Consider the following 20,771-nt stretch of genomic DNA (forward strand, 5'->3'; position numbering starts at 1 on the left):
CAACCTCGGTCTGAAAGGCAGCGCTGACCTCACCGACTATCAGGCCGCCATCGCAGATACTCTGACGGTGATCTGCGAACTCGATAAGTTAGAGGTGGAGCCAGTTCTACCTGTCAAGTATCCCAGGACCCCGGGCGATCGGCCAACGGGTGCCGAAAATCCGTACAATGCCTGGCGAGTATATTGACAAAATATGAATAAAGAAAAAAGATTGTCTAAAGTGGACAGATTACAACGGTGAAAAGCATTAAATGCGCCACAGGATACCCAAATTTTCAGTTGCGTACAGTCAGCACAGTGTGTTACTTTTTATTCCAAACGTCACTATACATACAATCTCTGACAATCTATTTAAGAAGGTAGCACATCTTACTTTCATTTAGCCTATGTTTCCTGGGACTTTTATCACTTCTCTGATTACCCAAATTAAAATTACGCATTTGATTACCCTGGAAAGATACAGCGCTATTAAAATCTGTTTGTAATGCTCACATTTACTTTCGTTCTTCGAGCAACAATGCTTCATCATCATGAATGAATTTTCACTGTTATCGTTCAGGACATACAAATCGACAATCAAGGGAGCAGCTGCCGGGAAACTTGCGGGAAAAAGTGTCGTCATCAAGGACTCCATCGCCGTGGCGGGAATCCCGATGATGATGGGTTGCCAATTCCTCGAGGGTTACGTTCCCGACTTTGACGCGACGGTAGTTACTAGAGTGCTGGACGCAGGTTTCGTATTCATACCAATATCGTCATATTGGATAACAATAATAATCATGGAGAATAATATATAAAGTTAGGACCATGGGAGTTGTTGGATTTTTTTTCGGGGGGGGGGGGGCGGGCGGAGGGGGTCTTTATTTTGTGTGTGGTGTTTTTTTTCTGTTGTTGTTGTTGTTGTTGTTAGCGTTGGGGTGGGTCCAGAGGTTTGAGTTTGTGAGTGTTCCACCCCCTCCCGATATTGCATGGGTTTTGTTGGTCCCTTTATTTTTGTTTTTTTACATATTTAGTTTTTTTTTCGATGCTGCTGCCCATGTTATTTAATTAGGGAGCTTTAGATTTTGACGTGCGGAAGTTTGAGACGACGCTTGCGCTGGACGTTCTCCTCTCCTCTGCGTCGTGCTGAAAAGTAGCTTCAGATTACGCTGGGACGCAACGTATAAGAAATAAAATGGCGCCCCCATATGATCGGTGCATGAAGGAGTTCTCTACGTTGCAAACTGTGCGGACGTAAGAATAGCCCAGTACGCGTAGTGAAAACTCAGGCGACGCAAGCTGAAAATAGATCGACTTGACGCGCGCTTCTGCACATGCTCAAAACATTTTTTTTTTCTTCTGAACGTCACCGTCGCGAAAATCTAAAGCTCCCTATTCTCCTGGACATTGCTGGATGCTGTGGTGAGAAAGGATGAATCATGCCCATTGCCCATGCAGTCGCTGTGGATGTTTTACCTGCGCCTGTGGGATTTCGACTGTATTTAAAGCACATTGATTGCAAGAGACATGTCACGGAAACCTCCAACCTGTATACTTCAAAACTTATAAACAACTCAACATTGAAAAGTATCTAATTTACCACACGTAGTATACTCTAAGATTGTACATCACTTCACACCGCAGGGGGCGTTATTCTTGGAAAGGCCAATTGTGAAGAGCTCTGCAATTCGATACACAGCATGACAAGCGCCAGCGGACCAGTGCTTCACCCTTCTGTTACTGGTCACTCTCCAGGTGGATCCAGCTCCGGTTGCGCCGTCTTGGTAACCATTTCCCTTCCGTAAAACCAATTATGAGGACACAAATTATACGCTCCCTTCCTAACCCTATAAAGACCAAGCTATTTTGACCCTTCTAGGCCCAAGGGGAAGGGTACATTGTGCCCCCCATATAACTTCTTTCTTATTGATGTATCACAATCATATTTGGTAGAACAGCTCAAACTCTACATGATGTTATACCATGTTACACATCGAGGGCGCTATTCAAAACAGTATCATAAAGAAATACATAGCACTATACAATGCTAAAGTCATTGTTGTTCTTTATGATTTTTCATCCCCAGTATTATGTCTTTACTTAAGATAAGTCGTTTCCAGATTTTCAAGAGAAAAGCCAGCCTAACTTCACTACTATATTTGTTATGGTTGATAGATCTCAAGGTCACCACATGGGGCGCTATTCGCACATTGATTTATACAGAAATGCATATGAGACCTATGTTATTGTTTTGGATAAGGACATGTATAGCTATCCCATTTATATTTCCAGAATATTGGACTTTTGAGGTTTTATATGTATATAATAATGAAACAAATGATACTACAGGCAAAATGTGTGTAATAGATTCAAAATGACACAAAATAAAATAGTAATCCTTAAAATACACTGTTTTTTTTCAATTATCTCTCACATCTATTATCTGATGCCTATGTCACATGACAAAGAAAACGACAAGAAGAACATTTCAGGGTTATTTACAACCATAATTACTTCATATGTTGGTCTCTTAGCAAATTACAGCCTTGAAAATCCCTATTTCATCGACTTTTATTCACAAGTATATACAATATTCATTCTTACACTGAAACTGGAACAGCAAAACACGCAAATTCTGACAGACATGGTTGTCAGTTTACGGTTGCGATGGCCAACAGCAATATTGGACATAGCTATATTATATTTATCAAAATGTTGGCAATAAAATTTTAGGATAAGTCACCAAATTTGGTTGAAATTGGGTAAAGGGCGCAGGAGTCAGCAGATGAAAATTTGGTAGGAGGCACAATAATAATATGTCCCCCCTTATAATAAGCTTTATAGAATGTAGGGTTGCGCTCACGTCTCAGGTCTTTCCAAATCCCCTGGTTTGTGTGTATTCCTTAGAAAAGAGAATTTGTCTTTTCTTTTGATTGACATGATGTTTTCACGAACAATAAGAAAAGCATTTTGTATTCATATAATTTTCTTTGACTTGAGAATGATTACCATAAATTATACAGAAACCAGAAAATTTGCATCCTAAAAAATAGTCGTCAAGTTCCGTGTATACCAACATTTTTTTTTTTCGTTCGTATAAATGACAACGGGGTATTTATTCTGCACAGATGGATACTTTGCAATAATTTGAATTGACCATTAAAGAAGAAAAAAAACCCAGAATTTTCTTGAAATTGGAATCGTTGACGATGACAGTAGCTCTTTCTTCGATGATGTGATAAGGTTTTGAGAGACCGACCAGTTCAATTGCAAATCCCCTGGTTCTACCGTAATCGTGACAATTGATCTGTCAACTTCAATGACCACTGGCCTTTCTCCAATCCTAAGCTCGCCACGAAGGAGGTCGATATCGCCATCGGAGGTGACCAGGGCGGGTCGGTTCGGTCACCGGCCAGCTGGTGCGGGCTGGTTGGATTGAAGCCGACCTTCGGTCTCGTTCCCTACACCGGCGGTGCTTCCCGCGAGTTTGTGGTCGATTATCTGTGTCCCATGGCACGTACGGTTGATGACTGTGCGTTGATGCTTGAGGTATTGGCTTTGATTCTTTCTTGATAAGAATGATGATTATAATGAAAATCAAAATGAAAAATATCGCAGTACACATGTATTTATACGAGGTCATCGTAGGCGACATCTTCACTTTTTTTTTCAGTGTTTTGTATTGCTTGTTTGTATCTTTAAGTTGCAGTAACTTCATTGTATGATTTCTATGTTGTATTTTTGTTGTACTATGTTATCATCACGACCATGCTAAAAAAAAACCACCTTTGATAGCTGATATAGCAAGAGGTATTTTTTTTTTCAATTGTTTAATAAATAAACTCAACTCAGTTCCACAGTCATCATCATTGTATAGTGAATTCGTCAAAAATAACGGTGCTCAAAGAGATTCACATTTTTACCGCGGTCACTACATTACGCGCAAACAAGCGGGGCGTACACTTCATTCCCTTGGTATTCCATCCAGGCTGAGTGCGACCACATTTACGATCAACTTCTTATACCGAGTAACCATTCATTGACGTAGGAAGGTGACGCCACCATAGGAGCGTTGCGGATGCTGAAGCAGAATTCGAATTCTATACACCATTCCGTTGAAAGCGCGTATGGTGTTATCGACAAGACAATGATAGAGTCCCTTGGAGCACAACACTTATATTGTGTTCAAGGCACACTATGGATAATCTGTTAGAGACGGTCTCATTGATGGATTCGAATGGAGACGATACTGCAACTCCCATATATTTTCCCTTTGACCATATGAAACTAAACAACACTAGGGATAGTCAGTCACCAATCCTGAACATGCATTGCAGTAAAAAACAAACAAACAAACAAGCAAACAAATGTCCGAATGGTGTATGATCCAAACGGTCTTGTACCTCATCACTTTTAGTAATGTCCACCCCTGTATTGATTGACAGGTTACCGAGGGATACAAAGAATGTAATGATGACCACAGAGAGCAGTTATATCAACCAATGACACTGCCTCAAAAGATAAATGGCCACTGAGAGCAGTCAAAGTGAAGTGACGTAATTTATGTCCTTTGTTCTCTGACAGTCACAGTTATTACGGTTTGAGCTATCTCCACGCGCAGACGATCGGTTTAAGGCGTGAGAATGCGGCTAAAGCGGTGTGACATTTGTGAGATCTTTTACATGCTTGCAACGAAAATTGTTGTGTGAAATAATAAACTTCATAAAACAAATGTAGAATGGTCTGTCAATTTTGTTTGCGAAGTAAATTCAGAAGAAAAAATATTGAATGCTCATGTTAATCAAACCAAGCATTACATTTCTATCTGGAAACTAAATCTCTATAGTGTTTGCTTCAGAGCTACCTCCCCACCACCATGCTCCTTGCATTCCATGCACGCTACGTAAGGTCGATTTGATCTCAGAATGAATTACTGATCTTCATAATAAAGGGGTTTTGTTTTATGTTTTCCTTTTGTTGGGTCATTCATGAAGATTAAAATGGCAGATGAATAATCATGACATTGAAGGATGAAAAACAGAATGAAACAAATGTTTAGTACAAAGTTTGAGAAGAAATGGATTGATGGTATTGATACATCGACAAGACAAAATTGTTGCAGTGCGAGAGAAGCTAAGTCATTATAAGTTTATGTGCGGAAAAAAACATGAAATTCCCGGAAGGTCAGTGTCTAACTCGTAAAAAAAAAAAACACCACCACCACAACAACAACAACAAAAATACGTGAGAACGTCAAAATTAAGTATTCCGATGTAAACGAATGCTGGACGAGATCTTACCGCGAGTGCAATTGGCAATTTGTACACGGAATAATATTCCTATGTGCACAGGGCTCACATGGCGCTAAGCTAATCGGTGCTACTAGTATTACTTAACTGACAGGATTATCCCCATTGTGATGTCATATTTTAAGAGTAGATACTCTCCAAGTTTTTTGGAATGCTATCGAATTCTGATGCAGGTGGTGGAAATTCGTCACGAAAATATTTCATGATATTGCCGATTTCAAATACGAATTTACATCTTGACAAATATGAACTTTCCAAACATTATTCTTTTCTGATCTCAGACTTGAAAAAAAAAACCCACAAGAGATAATATAGGTCTCGATTAAACCAAAGAGCTAGTAGCTCTTTGATTAAACGAACTATTTTGTATTTCACATCCGGTACAGGTCATTGCTGGTTATGACGATGGAAAGGATGCAAGGCAACCGCGCGATCTAGTCGTACCCAACTACACGGAACAGGTATTTGCTGGAACGTGATTGGCTGAAGTTCCATCCATTCACGTCATTTCCCCTGAGAGAAAACATTAGTCATGATGCATGCATCTTCTTTCTAAAGTTATAGAATCCATTGGTATAAAAGACGCAGGTAACTAAAACCAGAAAATCATTCATTTCATTTGTCTATGTCTCTGGTGCCTTAGTCCATGTCTATCATGTCTATGTACCTCTGTCTGTTCACCACACATTATTTTCTCTCTTTTTCTGTTTTGGAGGGACAGGGGTTTGATCTCGCTGTTTCTTTATCTATCAACCGACCGGGCGTTCCCTCTCCGTTTTTTTTTTTTTTTTTTTTTTGTCTGTCACTGATAGGTTATCTGTCTTTGACTGTCTGTCCGTCTCAGGATGTCTACATGTCTGTCTTTGCTTGTTTCCCTCTGTTTGACCGCCCGTGTATCAATTCGTTTGTCTGTCAGCTAAAAGATGTCGACACGAGTGGGTTGCGCATCGCTCTGCTTGTGGAAGGCTTTGGACACAAGAATTCGAACCCGGAGGTCGACAAACTCATTCGACATAGAATTGGTTTGTTTGCCGCAGTGTCCGGCTCCAAAGTTGATGACGTATCTATTCCTCTTCATAGTGCAGGTATCTGACCTGGAGCCCGTTTCATAAAACTTGTCATCAGTGACAACTGCCACATTTCTATGACAAATTTGCTCTCAGCCAATCAGATGCAAGGATTTCAGTAGCTTGTCACATCTTTGACAACTTGTCACTAATGACAAGTTTTATGAAACGGGCCCCTTGACTTGATTTTATTTCTCCTCAATGATCGGTTACCAAAATAATGTGTAATATTCTCAAATCATCCAATGAGATCACAACTCCACCTATGTCTGGCCTTCCCTCTCATCCTTCATCAGTCCCACGCTTCATCACACATTGAGCTGTCTAACCGCCACCTCGCCCAACCCCCACAAAAAGCCATATACATACATACACATCCGTCCACCACCACACCGGTAGGGCTATCCAAAATACCTCTCCTCCTCATCTTGATACCATCGAAGTATGCAATATGTAAATGATCATACATAAGCATATTATATACATGCCACAAAAAACACAGAGGACCGCCATACGTTAAAAACAGAACTTGCCTTGTTTGTCGACCTAAGCAACAGTGTAGTATTTTTTTAAAGATCAAATATTAAGAAATGTATGAATTTATTCAACAGATAGGTCGAAAACAATGTAGTCTGCATTAGTTCACCCCACAGCATTGATTTGTATGTTGGAATAATTCGTTAATTGATCAAGACATCCTACCCATTCTCCGTAATTTTCACACCTACGTACTGTATATGAAGTTTGGGACCTAGGCCTACATTTTACATGCTACTTTTTTATGCAGGTCCCATCATACTTCTGTTACTTCATTCTATGAGACACCTTTGTGGCATGATATGACCATTAAAATTCATGTTCAGCAGCTGTTCAGTGTATTCTTTATTTGGTGCAAAAAGACATGATTGTAGATATCTTGTATTCTTATCTAATGCATCAATGTCAATGAATTTGTTATTTCTTCGAGAAAGAAAAAGTGGAAATATGGAAATTAATTGAACTGAACTGAACTTAACAAAATATAAAAACAGAAAGAAAATTTGTTCTTTCATTCACATGACTATTTTAGGGAATTGTCAAAATGTAGCTAAAAAACCCCCTAATTTCTTACCAGCCTGAGTGCTTATGTGTAGGCCCTATGTGTTGATTGTTTCAAGTGTATACGTGTGAGTATACTCTAGTGTGTAGTCTATGTCTGCCCAAAGTGTAAACAGAAATACCTCAGATTGATGCAGTTAGCTTTAAAAGTCGGTGACTCAAATTAGTCTTCCATCTTGAGGTAAACCCCACTCTATTTGCACTGGGAACACCGATATAAGTATGTATTGACCGATTCTGTGACGCGCTATGTGTATTTTTGGCATGGGCAGCGCCATTACTGCGGTGTCTCAGCCGACCCCCCCCCCCCTCCCACTCCCCCACCCCTCTCCCTACATTAGCACGCGCACGGAATGAAAAACTGAGGCATGGTTGCTTTAGCCAATAGGCGTCTCGTATACTGAGAGCGCGAATGCTTGCTAAATGCGCGAACCTTTGTTACAAGTGCGCGATAAACATGTTGCCCGTGGGGTGGGGGAGAGGGGGGGGGGGGGTAGGCTGGGACACCGCAAAATGAGCTAATGGCTGCGCCCAGTGCCACAAATTGTCTGCTGCCCTAAACGAACCCGAATCGGTCTATAGAGAATGAAAATAAATCATATATTCAGGGTGACGAATCAATAACGCAGCATTCCGTTTGTATATGTTAAAGGAAGTTTACCTTTGAAAGGCTTGAAGCCTGGCGGGGGAATATAAACGCAAATCATTTCATAGTTTCGGTTAAAGGGGCATGCCATCCTGATATCATATATTTTGTATAAAACAGTCAAACACACACACACACACACACACACACACAATATGAGCTGTAAAAGTTTAGAGAGTGAGACAAATAAGAAACCCTGGGTGATCTGAGTGTTGATCAGCTCTCCATTCGGTTTAAGAGCAATAATTCATCAATTATCATTCTTATCCAGCGAAACATTTTCTCCCGACCTGTTCTCGGCATAAAACAAGGGTATTACATTATAGTTTAATCCTCTCATTTCTTTTTCCATACTAGCTAGGCAATACACGATCAAGATTGAAATTCCCTATGGGTCTATCTCGTTCGCAAGGAAACATTAGTCACATATCAGATATTTAAAAAAAATGCTTTTAAACTGTTCATATGTATCTTAAAGAGCAGAAATTACACTCTTATTTCACTTTTGTCCAGCATGGTGCGATAGAAAAAGCAATCTTACAAGGGATTTAAGGAAACTCGGAAGGCGGTTTTTCTTGACACTCAAGCCACAAGCCTATTTTCCCGCCACCGTGATGACTAGAATTCGGTTTAAAAAAAAAAACCTCAAAAAGACAAAATTATTATAAAAGAACCATGTGTATATAGTGCTATTTGTCGCCCCTCCCCCGTAACTCATCTGTTTGTTCTTCACTAGGTCAAGCCATCGGAAAGGTGATTGGAAATATTGGCGGTATCGACGCTATTTTCTCCACCGGTGGTAAGGGTTATTCTGTTAACATGGTCTGTTATGATACTATCAACTAACACGAAATTACCCCTACTACTACTACTACTACATAACAATAGTAGGCTTAGTAGTGGTAATGCTAATGATGATAAGAATTATAGCATTATTACACTATTGCAACTGGTAGACAAATTGTCTTACATCGACTTAAATAAGCACTGATTGATCTATACAATGTATTTCAGTAGCAGCCATGACAAAAGAAATCATGTGCATATACTCGGCCAGGATTCAATCCTACGACCGCCTGATCTCCTGACAGGCGCCTTTTTTGTCCATGTACATTTGATGTTGAGCAATTTGTCTGTCAAGTTGCAATAAAAATCACTCGACAGGAGAATTTCATGAGTTTGAATCATTAAACTATATCATTATGGTTCTCAATATTATTATAATGAATATTGTCATTATGATGAGCATGGTGGTAATAAAAATGTTCAATTTAATCAAAGATATCACATAGATATATCTTGTTCATCCATGATAACGGTCATAGATTTAGCATATCTACAAGAGACGGACCTGCCAGTATCCTTAACAGGCACTGCCGATTTCCCATTCATGAACAACTGGAGCAAGTGGAAAATTATAGGAGGCTATCTTATGATTAAAAGGTATTATAGCGCATGCCATGCAAGAGCTATACCAAAGATCTCCTGGTTTTAAAAGTCAGGAGTTTAGTCCACTACAACGGGTAATGGACTACACGAAAAGCAATAAGAGAGTTCGTATTCACATCACTGTAGGGAAAGCACAGGGCGGAGCAATTTCATGATAAGAATAGCATGGAATGTTTTCCTAAAATGTCATCAAGCTAAGGACACAATGACTTATCTATGGTAGCGCATGCCAAGCAAGAGTTTTTCCTTACAAAATGACATCAAGCAAAAAGCATAGTGACTTATACGAGATAACAAAGTTGTGGTAAGCTAAGGGTATACTCCTCGACGTTAGACACATTCTTCGTTAGGGCCCTAACCATCGTTATTGACCCAGTATTGGCAGGTAACCATTTTATTTCATTACAGAAAATGTTCATTGACAGTTGCTCGTCTATGGATGTTAGCTCCGATCAGAATTCAAATTCAGCAACTGATGTTTGAAAGTTCAGAGACTTATGAACTACATGCCGGTGCTTCCACAGTGTGTAGAAGATCATAGAAACGAGAAAGGAATGCATGATTAGTGTTTCATGTGACCACACATTTTGGGTATACAAGATTCCTGGAAGATCTTGCTGTCATTCCTCCCCGTAGGAGTGGGGCTACATCACACTGGCGTCTACCCCACCAGCATGATGTGGGGAGTGGCATCCGGACTGGCGCTCTATGCCAGAGAAATGCATCCGTACAACAAGGTGAATTTTAAAGACACTGAGCACAGAAGCAGAGAATAGAGGGGGGGGGGGGTATGGGATGGAGAGAAGGGGTTAGAGAAGAACACGCTAATGACTTTACACTCATCCATTAGCAATAGCAAAACGAGTACTTATAGAGATTATTAGTATATGGACCATACACTGTCATGAGAAGTGTAGGCCTATATATTGTATGAATATATCATTATATAAAATCATACATATACATAACACATATATATTATGTAGAAAGAGACAGATAGTATGTTTGTTTGTTTGTTTGATTTATTTTTCTTCCCAACACAATTTCATACATAAATCAAGATTCTTTTCAGTAATATCACATAGAATATCAGTAAGCAGATTACAATGTACATGATGTACATGATGTACACACAATGTGTGTGTGTGTGTGCGTGTGTGTGTGTGTGTGTGTATGTGTCAGAGAGAGAGAGAGAGAGAGAGAAAGGAGCCGGAGGTAGATGCAGAAAATATACATGTATCAAAACAAGAGATGGAAACATATCTAGAGGTAGAGAAACCAAAAAAAAAAAAAAAAAGGAAAGTTCCATCGGTACAAGTACCGTGCGACTTTTTACTTTTGCGAAGTCTTATATAAAGTTTTTTTCTTTGCATTTTGCAGATGCAGATACTAACTGGTAGCTATCTGAAAGAAAACAATTACCTGCACCTGTACGGCAAAGCCCAGAATCTTCGGCGGCAACTCACAAGAGACTATGATGAAGTACTGGAAGATTATGATGTCATTGCCATGCCTACTGTACCAATTACAGCTCCACCTCTGCTGAAAAGTGACGCTTCTTTCCGAGGTGCGTGGTAATCCTGTTGTTCTGCTATATGGAAGATACATGCATTAAAGCTCTACTTGTGTGTGTTTGTGTGTTTTATGTATCAATAGCTATGTGTGTTTCTGCCAAATAGAATGCTCTAAGACGAGCGCGGATTGCATTCAATAGCAACGAAAAAGAAACTGTCGCAATGACTGTTTGAAAGAATAGACGATATCAATGAGTAATTAATCAATGAGTAATTGTTACACACTGGTAACAAATAACAGAGTTTGTAAACGAGGTGGAGGTGTGGCATTTTATGTGAAGAATAATTTGAAATTTGAAATGATAACCCAGTTGAATTATATGTCTGATTCAATTGAAAGTATTTTCATTGACATAAGTATATGCCAGGTGGTAAAAAAGTATTGAAAGGAGAAATTTACAAGCCCCCAAATTGTAATCATTCTGACTTCATCTCAACCTTAGAAATTATTTCAGATTCGCCCTATCTCCGCAACAAACACGTGTACATAATGGGAGATTTTAACTTAGACTTACTTGATTATGGTAAGCCACAAACACGTGATTTTTTTGATACTATGGTATCATCCTCTTTCACTCCTTGTATCACCAAGCCTACAAGATTATTTGGAGCCTCCGCAATACTGATCGATAACATATTTTTAAACAGCCATGATTATGATGATCAATGTATCGCTGTTACGGACATATCCCAGATCATTTTCCCGTTATAGTTTCTTCCATTTCTACTCTACCTGAATCGCATAAACAAAAGGTGTGTAAAAATTTATCGTAATCACGAGTGTTCTCCGATCATAATATCCAGCTGTTCAAACAAAGTTTATCCGAAATTGATTGGAATGAGGTTTTAAACTCCACTGATCCGAATGACGTGTACGACAGATTTATGAATATTTTGGTACCTTTATATCACTTGCATTTCCCTTTGAGAAATCAAAGAGGAAACTACAAAACACTTCCGCGCTCACCCTGGATATAACAAAAGCTTTACTTAGATCCATAAACAGAAAAAATACTTTATTTTACAGATATAAATCATGTAATACAGCTTTGAATAAATCAAAGTACATTAAATATCGGAATACTCTTACGTCCCTGTTACGTTAAGCAAAAAAAAAATATTATTTTTGTTCTTTGTTTGAACAGCACAAGTCAGATGCAAAATCTACCTGGCATGTAATAAATAGCGTTATTCATAAACGTGTAAATAAGGGTATCATTGATACTATCCTTTGTGAAGGGAAGAATTTAACAGATGATGTGGAAATTGCGGAAGCATTCAACTCTTTTTTTTTTTTTTGGTTAATATTGGTCCGAATTTTGCCAGCAATATTTCATCTGTACACAGACCCTTTCATTCTTACCTTTTAAATTCCAATCCACAGTCTTTATTTTTTCTCCCAGTACTTGAAACAGAGGTCGTAGATATTGTCAATTCTTTTAGCCCCAAGAAGAGTACAGGTCATGATGGGATTTCTAATCACCTCATGAAATGTATTGTAAACGAAATACTATCACCCTTAGTTCACATTTTGAATTTATCTTTATTAACTGCTTTTGTGCCCATTAAAATGAAAATTGCTAAAGTTATTCCAATCTATAAGAAAGGCAGAGAGGATGAGTTAGGAAATTATCGACCAATATCGCTTCTGTCATCCTTTTCTAAATTACTTGAGAAGGTGATTTATAATCGTTTAATCAAATTTGTAAACGATTGTGATATTTTAGTTGATAATCAATTCGGGTTTCGGAAAAAACATGCAACCACCCATGCTATATTACTACTGGTTGAGAAAGTTGTAAGAGCTATAGACACAAAGTCGCATACAGTCGGTCTGTTTCTGGACTACCCCAAGGCCTTTGACACAATAGATCACGAAATTCTTTTGTATAAACTAAATCATTACGGCATTCGTGGAAATGCCTTGGAGTGGTTCAGAAGTTATCTTACCGATCGATCTCAATTTGTTTCCGTAAATAATCATGAATCTGATATAAACTCGATTTGTTGTGGTGTTCCACAGGGCTCCCTCTTAAGTCCTCTTTTATTCATTTTATACATCAATGACTTCCGTAACTCATTCTCTCTGCTGTCTTTTCTTCTGTTCGCAGATGATACAAGTCTCTGTTATTCTCACTCAGATCCTTATGTTTTGCTCGATTCTCTGAATAATGAACTTAAGTTGGTGTTTGAGTGGATTCAGGCAAATAAATTGTCGCTTAACATAAATAAGACCAATTATATGGTTTTCAGTAACACAATAAAATCTCCTCCAGGTTTAGTTTTAATGAACGCTTTACAGTTAAATCAAGTAGATTCAACAAAACTTTTAGGTATCTATATTGACAGTAACCTTTCATGGAAGGTAAATGTTGATTATTTATGTAAATTGTTCTGCAAGAATGTTGGAATTATTCACAAACTGAAATATCTCTTCCCAAAGCCAATATTGCATTCTCTTTATACAACTTTATCATTACCGTACTTGAATTACGGAATATTAGCCTGGGGAATTGCTCAAAGACTAAAATTGATTCGTTATTTCTGGTTCAGAAAAAGGCCTTGCGGATTATAAATCGAGCACAATTTTTTGATCACACTGATGAATTGTTTGTTTCAAGTAAATTGTTAAAAATTTCTGATTTGTATTTATATCATGTTGGAATTTTCATGTATAAGTTGAATACTGGCGACCTTCCTAGTATATTTTCCTCAATGTTTGTGAAAAACAGTGATATTCATACTTACCCTACAAGACACAGTGAATCCTATCATTTTTCCCCTGTTCGTACAGTTTTAGCCCTTAAGACAATTACATCTACCGGCCCTTCTTTCTGGAATGATTTAGATTCGGTTCGGTTGCACTCAAGTTCTTTAAGCTCCTTTAAGAAAAATCTCAAAGCCAATTTTCTAAAATCCTATGTGTAATTATTTTGCCGTAATCGCTTCAATTTTTTTTTTTGCATATACTCAAATGATGCCTCGCTCGGATTCAATTCAATTCAATTCAATTCAATTCAATTCAATCATAGTTTATTTCCAATCATCGAAAATCAAAAAAAAAACATAGTACAAAGTATACATGTGAGGAAATATTGTTCAAACGTTTGCAAAAGATTCATGTAATATATATACGAGACAAATTATAGAACAACATATAACATGTACAATATTTGTACATGGTGAGGATGGTGAGGATGACCTCACCAGTTTGATTAACTTGCTACTTTTCTAAGCATTTATACCATAAGTTAATCATAAACATTATATACTATACTTTGTACATCCCGTAAACATTGTAATATTCTCGATATTTTGAATTTTGCATGTTACGTCACTTCTGACTTTGATATACTGTACTAAAACCCTATGTTATATTTTTGGAAACCACATCCTACAAGCTTTGCTTTTTAGTGGGTTCCTCATATTACACGTTAATTATATGTCCTTATACATTTGTGCATTATTGGTTGAAACTGACCATTGTGTGAAAAAACATTTCTGCTTCAAATCAAATGGAATATAAAACTTGTACGAAATGTGGAATATGGAACATGAATAACAAAAAAATTCTGCATGTTGTTACTTTTTTTCGGAAGGATAACACGCTTTCCGTATTTTTGCTTGTTTCTGAAGAGCTGATGGAATATTGCTCGGATGTCGAAGTGAATCTGAAGCCAGGCAACCTTACTGGCCATCCGTCCATCAGCATCAACGCGGGCAACCTCGGCTGCTCGCCGGTCGGTCTCCTACTGACCGGCAAGAAATTCGGTGAACTTCGGCTCCTTCAGATTGCGCGGGCCTTTGAAAAATTCGTTGAAGTGAACGCAGATTATTTTGAACACAATATATGAAGTACTGGGGCTTGTGAGATATTTCCGAAAGCTAGGGAAAATTAGAAAAGAAACTTGCTGTCACTTCAGCTCGGAATAACTAATTTGTTACATTCTTAGTTCTTGGTAAATATTTGCAATAATATGAATTGGTCTATTTTTTTTTTGTGGGAATGGAAGGAGATCGAGGGTGATTATTATTCCTTATTAACTCTTTTCCAGTGGTAGTGAAGCGTTTCTTACATGCAAACACCCCTTTGCTCCTCAGTATGACTCTATCATAGGCTAATGCGGTACTGAGGTTGCTGGCACGTACCCCTGACCTTTTGGAGTGTTTTCCTTGAAAATCATTCTTTTTTAAAATATTTTTTTCCAGCATTCTGACTGACGTATGTACCTGATGGTTGAATTTTAATTCTAAAACTACATTGATCCCCTCCCATCCCTCCCTCGCTCGTGTCGCTTGGTGGGTGTGCTTAGATCTTAGATTTTTAAATAATTTGATCTGAAAAAGAGAATTCATTCAACACGTTCAGAATTTTGAATTGAACTGTTTTTTTTTCTTTCAATTTAAAGGGATGGTGTATTATTGGTTGAGGTGAAGATTCAGCTTTTAACATTTTGCGAGCTACTTAGATGCTAGTTTATGATAAGTTAAAGAGTATATAATTCCAAGAGAAACTCAAAGGTTATTTGATGAAAATTGGTTTTGAAATTACTGCAAAACAGAATGATCCAAATAAAAGTTGGGTCCCACCTTTTATTCGGATCACTTTGTCTTTGATATCTCAGCCATTCTTGTATTCATCTTATTAGGATCGCTTCTGGGGATGTTTAAACATTTCAAGACCATTTTTCATCAAATAAACTTTGAATTCCTCATAGCTATATTCTTTCATATTTCATAAGAGGTTTCTCATTTTCTCCAAAAAAAAATTATCATAAAAAAGTTGGAAACCAGAAGCCCTATCTCAACCGAAACTGTACCATCCATTTAAATGATTAATCATCCTAATATCGTCTTACTTTTTATCGAAAATTTTCACAATAGTATTTCATAGGTGTACATCAAATCATTGAACTTTAATTCTTAACATGCAAAAGCTCCCTCGTATGCAATCTTATAACTATGATCAAAATCTACAAAATCATCTACAGTGTAGGCCTGTGTCATTTTTTTTTCGCCATGGTTAAATTCATCAAGTTTTTCTTCCGAATTACATAATCACTCCCATCTATCAGCATGTATTTAGTATGAAAGGAGTAATAGTGCTACTATTACACTCATTCCAATGACTATAAAGCAAGGAAGACAATGGAAAATAAAGGTGTTGTAACGCGACAGTTCACATCCCGCTGAATTAGACACAAACATTGAATACCTCATAGTTTTCTGATTACACCTACGTGCAGTACAGAATGTGTGAAAATGTCGATTCGAACAAAATTAATGTGTACACAAGGTCGGAAACGAAATCTTGTCTTAACTGAGGGCATCCAATTCAATTCAAATAAAATCAATTCGAATTTTATTTTCACTGGTTGACCAACCATAACAAGTTAACAAGGGATAATATTAAATGGGTTAGTCAAATACCGGTTGGTGATTGGCTAAACAGAGTCACGTGATGGAGGTACATTCGTTATGTTCGCCCATGGGCGAACATTTTTGGTAATGTTCTCCCATGGGAAAACATTTTCACGTAACAAATGACAGAAGGCCTAGGACCGCGCGCGCAGAGTGAATTGGCTCTGCGCGAGCGAGCGATCGAGTGCGTTTGCTGCATGCATGCTGTGGTTGCAAAGATCGTAGGCCTACACTGAATCTCTACGATCTTTGGTGGTTGACGTTGACGTTGACGTATTTGATTAACCCATATGATATAACAGATGATGACTTTTGTTGTCGGGAACATGTACCAAACGTTCCACCCTCAGGGTTTGAAATGCTATTTCGGGAGGCTATAAGTCCCTCGACTTCGTATCAGGACTTATAACCTCCCTCAGTAGCATTTCAAACCCTTCGGGTGGAACATTCGGTATGTTCCCTCTCCCGCCAGTCATCATCTATATAATGTAGCGATATATTGTGAGATAATCAGTATGTTATACAGACGTTATAATAGCAAAATGATAACAAAATAGGATGGAAAACGAGAGTGTAAGACATAATACTTTCAAATGAATAGAGTGAAAGATTACACGAGTTTATATAATAGGAGTTTTTTTTTTTCACAAGGTATACCCAATCAAACTCGACAGTTCAACTATCCACACGTGCTATTGTAGCATTTTTTTAAGTATGAATAGTCACTCATAACGTACAGGAATAACAAGCTTTATTGCCAATATAGAGTGTTGGTATGAAATCTATAACTGCACATGAGATAAGATTATATTTCATGTCTGATAGAGCATTTTCTGTTCTTGCATGTACTTTCGATACGTCTTTCGGCAAGATTGTTTTTTACAGTATACCAGAACTCAGCACGTGTCTAGGTAGTTCACATTTTTCAACAAAAGATTGTTTTTGTTTTCTTGTACATGTATTTAAGATACCACCGATTCGTACACATTTTTCTTACTTCTTGTCAAACGTGTGTTCGGTGTGTAGTATCGGTATTGTTATCAAACGTACGTATTTGTTGTGTACAGTGGACTCCCATCTTGTCTAATTAACGAAGCTCTCGAGACCGGCAGTTTTCTTTCGTTATATCGACATTAATTTGTTTTATAACCAAACAAACAAACAATGAAATACATAGAGCGAGTAATATTGTGGCAAGAATTTTCACTTGATCGTTATTAAAGCAATTCCGTAAAAACTGTGTTTGTTATAATGGGAGTACACTGTATAGTGTACACTGTATATCGGTGGCGTTATCAAACGTATTTGTTCGGTGTGTAGTATCGGTAGTGTTGTCAAACATATGGTTGGATTGAAGGATCAGTAGCATGGACACCCTCTTTATTATTGGTTGAATATCTCTATCTTAGATTCACACTTGCCCTATCTATATCAAATGCAATAATTAGTAGATCACGTTTTCCTAATAAATTATATCAAATCATTCCGCTTTTGATTCGCTGATACTGTTTAATGAAAATTGTTCCTCGTCATTTTCCGAGGTCCGCGAGATTGCTTGAAGAATCCTTGAAAAAAGAGACGAGAGAGAGAGAGAGAGAGAGAGAAACAGTCAATGTTCTTATGCACCTTTATGATCAGTCTTCAATTTTCACAACCTCAATGACGGGCATAAATAAATCAACATGAAAAGCATACAATACACAACATACAAGTATACAAGTATACAATAACAATGCAACATTCAAAAGAACTAACTGAATAATAACAATGTGGATTAAAATGACTGGTTTCCAACAAATTATAACCACACTTTTTCTCTGTTATGCCTATCATAAACGTGCAGATCATCATTTAGCTGATTATGCTTCAGCGTGATAGGACCTATAAAGTCTTTGTTTATTGCATCAACAGAGACATCATAATCTAGATATCGTACATGTAATACCTGACAGAAACGTGATGTTTATAAACATTAATTTTTATGTATTTCTAGACATTAGAAGGTTCAACGTTTTCAGAGCATTCTGTCCAGACGAGTAATTGGTACTGGTATGTAATTTGAAATCTTCCCTTCCTGAGCAAAAGCCGAACATTTAAAGAGAAAACTAAAGTCACCACCTTGATCTCTGTTACCTGAACAAAGTATACTGCACTGAGTGTTTGGAAAGGCAGATGACGACCCTCGGTTACAGGTAATATATGATTTCCACATCTTTATCAGTATAAGCTTAAACGTTAAGCATAAGCCTATCCTGTTAAAAGAACATTTTCCTCCTTAAACATTCTAAGGCTGAGGCGATTTCATTGAGCCTCTTCTGTCAAATTCTGGCTGGGAAATTGGTTAATTCCAAAAGAATCAGCCCAATTGTTTTCGGTACAACAATCAGATCCCATTATTCAGGTTAGACATTTCATAATTCTCCAAAATTCTCTTCACCTTAACCACCAACCTTGACATTAAATATTTTCAGCATGTGAATGACGTACTTTGATATACTGTACTAAAAGCCTATATCATATTTTTGGAACCCACATCCTACAAGCTTTTTTTTGTTGTTTTTTAGTAGGTTTCTCATATTACACGTCAATTATGCGTCCTTATACTTTCTGTGCAATTTTGTTTCAACTGACCATTGTGTTAAAGACATTTCTTTTTCAAAATCAAATGGAATATAAAACTTGTATGAATGTGGGATATGGAACATGAATTTTTAAAAAAAGATTATAACGAGACATGAAAACTCGTCACATTGAGGACGAGTTAGGTGATACGCTTGTGGTCATCAGATGACAGTCATCTGTGATCGACAAAGAAAAGAATGTGATATAGGCACCTTGAAGTTATATTGAGCGTGCATGCGAAACCGTTTCTGTAACCACTCGGCCACGGGTCATCCACGGAAATGGTAAGACAGAAAAACAACAACAATGTATAGATATAACGGGGGGAAAGTCAATGCCCACTCAACTAACGCGGCCGTGTGAACATCTATTGCATTGCTAGACGGAAAAGCGGCCTTGTAACGACTGAGGTCGCTATACCATTTCTGGCAACTTGGGAAAAATACGTCCCGCAGACATAAAACCTATAATCGGCTGGTTTTGATACCTTGCCTTTAATCACAATTTTCAGTGTAATGACGTCATCAAATTACAAAACAATGACATGGTCTTGAAAGAAAATTGTTCAAAGTACAACACCTCAGTCGTCGTCATTACATACTATGATCGGTTTGACAAAGTCAACCTGCAAAATTTTGCTGCAGTCGAAGCAATGTGGTCTCCAACACACAAAAAAGAGGGATATGGCGTGTGTGTGTGTCTGTGTGTGTGTATAGGTGCGTTTATATACGAACGTGATTTCTACATGGACGAATATGTAATACAAAATTGTAGAAAAAAAAACAGTAAAGTAGCTAAGTATTTTGTTTCGTGATCTTGTGAGGTTCGAACCCGCAACCTCACGTCTCTGAGACGTCGCCTTTAACCACTCGGCGACACGTCTCGACGGGAAAATATGGGGAACGTTATGGACTTGAAAGACAGTTGTTCAATATATAACACATTCATCATACGTTGTCAGTTTGCTATTGACATGACGATCTATCACATGAATATGAGGGAGGCATTAGTACCTGTATGAAATTATTATAGGCATGGTTATCAAATTGCCCTAAAATATCCTTATAATTGCCTTATTTTTACACACAGTTACGCTATCCCTTTAAACTCGTCACAGTTTAATTAGAATCATTAACATCATACATTAGTACCATATTCAGTTCCATAGCTGATCACGTTTGCTAATCAATTAAGAGTAATTGTCTAGAATGTGTCATATGGCCAACCTGTATACACACGTATATACACACACACAATGCTAAATGTATGTATCAAACATCTGTAACACAGCTTTGAACTAACTATAGGAATTATCGCTGCACTTATCATCCATACTTTTTATCACTATCTGAAACTCCACAAAAACCACTAATTGACAAATAATCATCAATACAGAAGACTGAATACCTTTTTTACAATGTATAGCTTGTTACATGTATAAATCAGCACAAAGTAACCACGACTACATTGTGTTACTGAATTGATATGAACAAATTTCATTTTGTTACAGTATACTGTATCAGTTTGAAAAGCCCAACCTGCAAAACTATAATTTTGCAGCAGACGAAGTAATGCAGTCTCCAACGCAAAACAAAGGTATACTGTG

General features: G+C 37.7%; 1 protein-coding gene across 1 annotated transcript; it reads left to right on the forward strand.

Moving 5' to 3' along the window:
- Positions 1 to 653: 653 nt before the first annotated feature.
- LOC139724889 (amidase-like) lies at positions 654 to 14,976 on the forward strand. The gene is made up of 9 exons (XM_071636011.1): positions 654 to 732; positions 1,624 to 1,763; positions 3,328 to 3,528; positions 5,675 to 5,749; positions 6,205 to 6,373; positions 8,836 to 8,898; positions 10,185 to 10,285; positions 10,929 to 11,115; positions 14,759 to 14,976. Exons 1-9 carry the CDS (start codon positions 654 to 656, stop codon positions 14,974 to 14,976), a joined length of 1,233 nt encoding a protein of 410 aa, XP_071492112.1.
- Positions 14,977 to 20,771: the final 5,795 nt, after the last annotated feature.

Source organism: Diadema antillarum, unplaced genomic scaffold (genome assembly GCF_040938485.1).
Source record: "Diadema antillarum isolate AM-2024a unplaced genomic scaffold, OU_Dant_1.0 seq00000002_RagTag, whole genome shotgun sequence".
Lineage (NCBI taxonomy): Eukaryota > Metazoa > Echinodermata > Echinoidea > Diadematoida > Diadematidae > Diadema > Diadema antillarum.

What these genes read in the sequence shown, in the direction of transcription:
- LOC139724889 (XM_071636011.1), top strand. Translation starts at nt 654, where the DNA reads ATGATGATGGGTTGCCAATTCCTCGAGGGTTACGTTCCCGACTTTGAC. An exon ending in GCTCCGGTTGCGCCGTCTTG is followed by an intron (nt 1,764 to 3,327) that starts GTAACCATTTCC and finishes TCCAATCCTAAG; the next exon opens with CTCGCCACGAAGGAGGTCGA. An exon ending in TATTCCTCTTCATAGTGCAG is followed by an intron (nt 6,374 to 8,835) that starts GTATCTGACCTG and finishes GTTCTTCACTAG; the next exon opens with GTCAAGCCATCGGAAAGGTG.